The sequence below is a fragment of the Neophocaena asiaeorientalis genome, unplaced genomic scaffold (genome assembly GCF_003031525.2).
Source record: "Neophocaena asiaeorientalis asiaeorientalis breed wild unplaced genomic scaffold, Neophocaena_asiaeorientalis_V1.1 scaffold87, whole genome shotgun sequence".
Classification (NCBI taxonomy): domain Eukaryota; kingdom Metazoa; phylum Chordata; class Mammalia; order Artiodactyla; family Phocoenidae; genus Neophocaena; species Neophocaena asiaeorientalis.
The window spans coordinates 5,117,257-5,124,430 of NW_020175432.1; the positions used below are offsets into that span (position 1 = coordinate 5,117,257).

Below are 7,174 nucleotides of genomic sequence, written 5' to 3' on the forward strand. Positions count from 1 at the left end.
AACCACTCACCCCGAGATAGCTTCTCGGGGACCCCAATGCAATGCCCCAGCAACAACTAAGATCTCGGGGACTGTTTCACCCCCTGCCTTGCCTGCAGTGCTTTCGGGAGGAGGTTCTCCCAGCTTCCAGGAGAAAGAAGCAAACCCCTGTAGATCCCTTGCAGGAGCTTATCCCTAAGGGAGAAAAGAAAGGGGAGGAAGGTTGGGAAAAAAATATGCTGCTGCTCGGACCTACCTGTGCCCTCTTCAAAGCAGGTGGTATGAAATTTTCCCATATAAAATTCTAACCCTATGATTGCAAAAATAAGGATTGCAAAAAATAGGAGAAGGCCGATCTGCAGCAGGGGGATCATTGCCTTCATGATCGACTTCAGGACGACTTGTAAACCTGGGGAAACACACAGAGAGAGGCCCCACAGGCCCATGAGAAGGCACCCCCAAATCCCACCCCCAAGATGCCTCCTGAGGGAACCCAGAGCATGCAGGAGGCTGGGGACTGGGCGATAGTGAGGGAAGATAGATGGAAGACACAGAGGCTGCCTGTTATAATAATAGGAACAATTCCTCCTAATATTTTAGAGTACTTTTTTTTTTTTTGGTTTTTCTTTTTTGGCCGCGCCGTGCGGCTTGTGGGATCTTAGTTCCCCAAGAAGGGACTGAACCCGGGACTATAGCAGTGAAAGCTCGGAGTCCTAACCACTGGACCGCCAGGGAATTCCCCACTTTTTATCTTTTTCTTTTTTTTTTTTTTGTGGTACGCGGGCCTCTCACTGTTGTGGCCTCTCCCGTTGCGGAGCACAGGCTCCGGACGCGCAGGCTCAGCGGCCATGGCTCACGGACCCAGCCGCTCCGCGGCATGTGGGATCTTCCCGGACCGGGGCACGAACTCGCGTCCCCTGCATCGGCAGGCGGACTCCCAACCACTGCGCCACCAGGGAAGCCCCACTTTTTATCTTTAAAATATTTTTTAAAGTATTGGACATAGGCTGTCCCAGTTGATGACATTTTGGGCAAGAAAGAGGTGGAAATTCATGGCTTTCTGAGCCCCGTTCCTGGGTGTCCGGTGGCTTCCACCCAGAGCGGGGTGACTTTTTCTAACTTCTTTCCACCAAGAGAGGGCGTCTTTTCCTAATTCATACAAAGGCGCCATATACGCTAGTCGCAGCTCTGCCTGGGAAAGCAGTCAATGTCCTAGTTTCAACCCTGAGAAACCAGACATTATTTCATTGGCTTTTAGCAACAACCCCATGAGGCAGGCTCACGTGTAAAATTATCCCCATTTTACAGAGGTGGGAAGCAAAGCTCAGCGGATGTCATGATTCACCTTAGGGCATTGATAAATAACAGGGCCAGGATTTGAATCCAGGTCGGAATGATGTCAAATCCTCTGTTTGTAACCACTGTTCTGTATGTTTAGGAAAGTCTATGGTTAAAATGAGGATTCAAACATATAGCTTGGGTCTTGCTTCTTGATGAGAAGAACTTCCCATGGCCCACGATTAGCACCTCCTGATGGGTGGAGACCACAGGGGTACTATGCTCCTCCAAGGGGTCCAAGATGTAAGGGTGAGTGATGCATGTGGCCGAGTGGCTAAGGCTCTGGACACTGTCTGAAGTTGATATCCAGGCCAGATGGTGGACCCTCCCTCCAGCTGCTGTGGGCATTTGCTGCTAACGGCTCCCAGATGCTCCTCTTTTCATAGTATTGCCCTTGGTTATCAAAAGCTCCTCACCTGGGAGGCTATCGCTTCCCCACCTCCCACCCCCAATAACTGACCACAGGAGTACAAAAGGCCAGCCTGTTGCCTCAAGTGAAACAACTCTGACGCTATTCACACTCCAGAGCTCCCTGCAGGATCCGGCTGAGACTGCATCCTTGTTCAGATTCTTCTGCTACCCCGTCCTGCTGCCCTCATTCTCTCTCTCCTGACAGCACTTCCCCAATAAAGCAAGTGCATCTGAACACCTATCTAAATCTGCTTCTAGGGAAGTTCCCATTCTGAACCTTGGTTTCTTCGTCTGTAAATGGGGATTAGAATAGCACCTCCCTCTCAGGATTAAATGAGAAGGTTCATACCTAGCAAAGTCCCTGGCACATCATAGGTGGTCATTAAACAAAAATTCTTATTAGTATTAGCTTTGGGATGGCCCTTGATTTAATACGACGTAGGCACCCACTGGAATCTTGCAGACACTTGAGTAGAAGTGCCTTCTTTCTAACAAAAAGACCCTGCTGGTGGTTATGTGGAAAATCTTACTCTTTAAATCTGGATGGCAATGAACCTGAAGAACGAAGTTAATGAAACGTAAACTGGTGGTAATAACAGAACCTACTTCAGTGCTTATAAATAAAAAATAAGAGCACAGGGAGATCAGCTCGGTGCTTTGTGACCACCTAGAGGGGAAGGATAGGGAGGGTGGGAGGGAGACGCAGGAGGGAGGGGATATATGTATGCGTAGAGCTGATTCACTTTGTTATACAGCAGAAACTAACACAACATTGTAAAGCAATGATACTCTAATAACGATGTTAAAAAATAGGAATTATTATTATTACTACTACTACTACTGAGGCAGTAGGACAGAAAAAGTTTAGCCCTGTTTTGCTTTGTTTTTCTTTTGTTTTTTTCCAGCTGAACCTGATCCTGACCCTGACCCTGTATAGTGCAGCCACCCCCAAACGATCTGGAGTAGAAGCGTCCCTGGAGGATGAGAAAATAGCATGGAACGAGTATAGATTTTGGAGCTCGTTGCTGTCAAGCTTTAAGAACTCAGGTGAGTCATTTGACCTTTCTGAGCCTCCGCCTTTTCATCTGTAAAATGGGTTCACTGGGTGATGGTGAGGATGAACTAAGAGAATACACAAAAAGCTCTTTCTGCTGTGCCCAGTACACAGTAGGCACTCAATGAATGGTAACGGTCATTGCCACCAGTATTACCAGGCTTGGGGGCAGACTGGCTAACTCCTAATTCTGCCATTCTCAGCCACGTGACTTTGCTCAAATTATTCAGCCGCCCTGAGCTTCAGTTTCCCCATCTGTAAAATGGAGATATCAGCATTATCGACTTCACAGGGTTGTGAGTTTGAGGACCTGGGTGGCGCTTACCATGGCTCCTGATAGAGAAACGCTCAATAAATGGGTGCTGTGGTGATGGGTGAGGCTCCCGGCTGGCTTTCAGGAGCTCATCCAGACCTGCAGCCTGGTGGGGAGTCCCCTGAGGGACTTCCCCAAAGTGGAGGCTGCCCTGACCCAGGCTGGGGAAGCACCCAAGGGTTCCTGTGACACGCTATGCAGAGCGGAAACCAAGGGCTCGCGGGACCCCTGAGCAGACCCCTGGTCACGGTTGGAAACTCACGCACTTGGGATTCCAGACACCAGCTTGAGCGGCCGCAGCACTCGAACTGCCCTCAGCGTTCTTAGGTCAAACTCCGTCCCAACTGTTGCCAAGATGCTGGAAGAAAGAAGCCAGAACAGAAAGCAGAAGGTGGGTTTCAGGGTCAGACAGGTGGGCGGGGGTTCGATGTCGTGGTGTATTGGCTGGGTGACCACAGGCAGGTGACTTGACATGGCTGGGCTTCAGTTTTGTCACCTGTAAAACAGTGTTAATAGCACCTGCTTCACAGGATAAAAGATGATTTACGAAGACCCCAAATAGGTGTATGGTTGATGATACTCAGTAAACATTCGGCTGAGAACAGAAGCTTCCTGTGGCACCTGGTCGGGGTGACTTTCAGTGTATTTTGCAACTCACAATCAGGATGGATCCTGGGGAGCCTGGGAGGCCCTGGGGGAAGGACCAGGGGGAGTGGCAGATCCTTTGGGGCTCAGGTCTCTTTACCAACTGGCAAGAAAGCAGTTTAGTGTTAAGATCCCAGCCAGCATGGGTTCAAATCTCAGCTCTGCCACTTCCCAGTTGGGTGACCTTGAGCAAGTTACTTCCCCTCTCCATGCCTCAGTTCCCCCTTTTGTATAACAGGGATCACAACAGTACCTACACATCAAAGGGGTGTGAGGATTAAATGAATTGATACATGTGAAGTGTTTGGCATTGTGCCCAGAACACAGGAAATGTACTAAGCTACTCAAACAACCCAAACAATGGGTGTAGCCCTGCTGGGGCGGACCAGCTGACATCAGCTCCAGAAGGGGGCTACAGACCCCGAACCTCAGGGCAAAAAGTCACTCCTGCAAATACAGGTGAGTAATAATCACAGTGATAGGTGAGAGGACCCTCCCTTAGAAAGCCCCCCCCCCCCCGTAAAGACCCCATCCTAAGACCTCATTTGTAAAAAGTATTGCTGGTGAGAAAAGGGGTCCCAGAGACCCTCCTCAACCCAAGGAACCCCCAGACGTGTTTCCTGAATAAGAAATGTAGTAGGAACCACCATGGGACTATGCCACAGAAGACGCTGTTGTTGGAGCCTCACACGATGGGCAAGAAATGCTGAAAAACAGAGGGCTCTGTGGTTAAGAGGAGGGAGACCACGCAAATAATTTGGGGGTGTCTTCAGTTTTGTCCAGGGATCTGGATCTTATGACTTTTACTTTGAACAACCATATCTGCATCTGTGAATACCCAGTATCTACATCTCTTTGTCTTTTTAAAAAATAAATTTATTTATTTATTTATTTTTGGCTGCATTGGGTCTTCGTTGCTGTGTGTGGGCTTTCTCTAGTTGCGGTGAGCAGGGGCTACTCCTTGTTGCGGTGCGCGGGCTTCTCCTTGCGGTGGCTTCTCTTGTTGTGGAGCGTGGGCTCTAGGCGTGCGGGCTTCAGTAGTTACGGCACATGGTGATTATCTATTTTATATATAGTACGTCTCTTTGTCTTTGAGACAACCAGTATCTGCATCTGTAAATAACCAATATTGGCACGCCTTTGCCTCAGGACTTTCTTTGAAGCTGAGACAGGCCCAGGGAGTGAATTCCCCTGTGAGAGCAGCCCTCCACCAAAGACTGCTGGGAGTAGGTGGATGAATTCCCCAGCTCCCTTGCCCCTCCTCCCAGATCCTCTGAGTTGTGAGTTCTACACAGGCTCCCAGAGAGGCTGAGCCCAGCTGCCTGCAGCGGGTAACCTGCTTGACCCTTCATTCTTCCTTGTCTCCCCACCCTTGCCCCCCACCCACACTTCTGGAGTCACTTCCCAGATGAAGTACTTGCACCTGAATCCTTGTTTCACGGTCAACATGGAGGCACACCAGACTAAGACAGGGATGTTCCCAACTATTCCTAGAGCAGAGACGGGTCTATTAGGTTGGGCTGACCTCCTTTTCCACCATCAACAAATGCATATCTGAACACGCCCTGTGTGCTGGGCAAAGCAATACCTGAGGTCCTCCTTGCCCCACGGAGCTGATGTGGGAGAAAAATGTTTAACCAAAAAAGGCACACAGAGAATGAATCCGTCACGGGTGTCATGCATTCTTAGAGAGAGCAGGGGAAAACAACAGCTCTGAGGGCACACAGCAGGTAGTGTTAACTCGTCTGGGACCCAGGGAGGACCCCGTCTCAAGCTGAGGGCTCATGGGAGAGGAGGAGGAATCTGGTCCGTGGGGGAAGAACTTTCCAGGCTGACGGAATGGCAGAGACGAAGAGCCTGGGGTGGGAAGGAGCTTGGCAAATTCAAAGAATGAGATGGTGCATGGTGGGGATTTGGGTGGTGCCACGAAGCTGAAGTATAGGTGGGGGCCATGCCACGCAACCCCAAAGAACTTTTCATTCATTTAATTCTATTTTTCTTCTCCTCTCTCAACTTTCCGATATTCACTGGCATTCCTACAACTCCATCCTATAGATCACCAGTCTATTTCACTTTCTTCCTTCTTGGCAGATAAAAGCCATTGGTGAGGGCATGCACAGTAAAATGACAAGCATTTGTGGAGTTTTCATTCACTCACTTCACAAACATTAACTGGGCACCTACAACGTGTCAGGCCCTGTCTAGGTCCTGGGGACACGAGTCATAGGAATCCCTGTTTGCATGGGGGAGGCTGAGAATAAACGCAGTAAATATGCCAGATGTCAGGGTGATGAGTACAAGGGAGAAAAGCAGTGCAGAGAAGGGGGTGCACTGGTAGCGTGGGGCAGGGTGAGGGGAGTGATGACACACATATCAATTGGTAAAGGCCAACTGCTCTTCCTGCCTGGCAGGGAAGTAGTTCAGAGCTAAGGATGTTCAGACCAGCATTGCCCAGTAGAACTTTAAGAAGAGCCATGTGTTGGACATAGAGAACAGACTGGTGGTTGCCAAGGGGGAGGGGGGTGAGGGAGGGATGGAGAGGGAGGCTGGGGTTAGCAGATGTAAGCTTTTATATATAGAATGGATGAACAACAAGGTCCTACTGTACAGCACGGAGAACTATATTCAATATCATATGACAAACCATAATGGAAAAGAATATAAAAAAAGAGGATGTATATATATGTATAAGTGAATCACTTTGCTGTATAGCAGAAATTAACACAATATTGTAAATCAACTATACTTCAATTAAACACAGAATAGAAAAAAGGAAAACAAAACAAGGAAAAAACAAGAAGAGCCACGTGTGAAATGAAAAATTTTCCAGTAGCCACATTAAGAGTCAAAAGAAACAGGTAAAATTAACTTTAATAAATGTAGTTTCTTTAACCTGGTGTGTCAGAAGCATCATTTCAACAGGCAATCAATAGGAAAGATTATTCTCAAGACATTTTATCCATTCTTTCCTTCGGAGCATGTCTTTGAAATCTTGGTGCATATTCTACACTTATGGCATATCTCAGCTCAGGTGCTCAATGGCCGCACGTGGCCAGTGGTGAATGGACCACACAGCTCAGTTATGGAGAAAGAGTCAGTGGGATAAAGATGTGACGTGAGCCACAGGAATATGTCAGAGGAAAACTCTAGGCAGAGGGACAGTCAGTGCAAAGGTACATGTGAGGAACAGCAAGGACGCTAGTGTGGCTGGAACTGAGTAAGCCAGGGTGAGAGTGGGAGGAGATGAGGCCTGGGGGGTGATGCGGCTGATGGCGCGGGGCCTTGTGGGCCACGGTGAGGACTTTGGCTTTTGCTCCGAGTGAAGTAGGAGCCATGGAGGGTTCTGAGCACTGAAGAGACATGATCTGACTTGTATTAAAATAAGACCCCGGGGCTTCCCTGGTGGCGCAGTGGTTGAGAGTCCGCCTGCCGAT

The 7,174-nt window shown here is 48.8% G+C and overlaps 1 protein-coding gene across 4 annotated transcripts in view; it reads right to left on the bottom strand.

Moving 5' to 3' along the window:
* The window catches only part of CACNA1A (calcium voltage-gated channel subunit alpha1 A), a 234,454-nt gene that overhangs the window by 121,495 nt on the left and 105,785 nt on the right, over nt 1-7,174 (bottom strand). For all 4 annotated transcript variants that reach the window (XM_024767374.1, XM_024767375.1, XM_024767377.1 and 1 more), the window contains exons 4-5: nt 3,362-3,453; nt 236-388 (exon numbers count right to left, since the gene is read on the bottom strand). In XM_024767374.1, the coding sequence (XP_024623142.1) occupies nt 236-388; nt 3,362-3,453 (245 nt within the window). The remainder of the gene's footprint in view (nt 1-235; nt 389-3,361; nt 3,454-7,174) is intronic.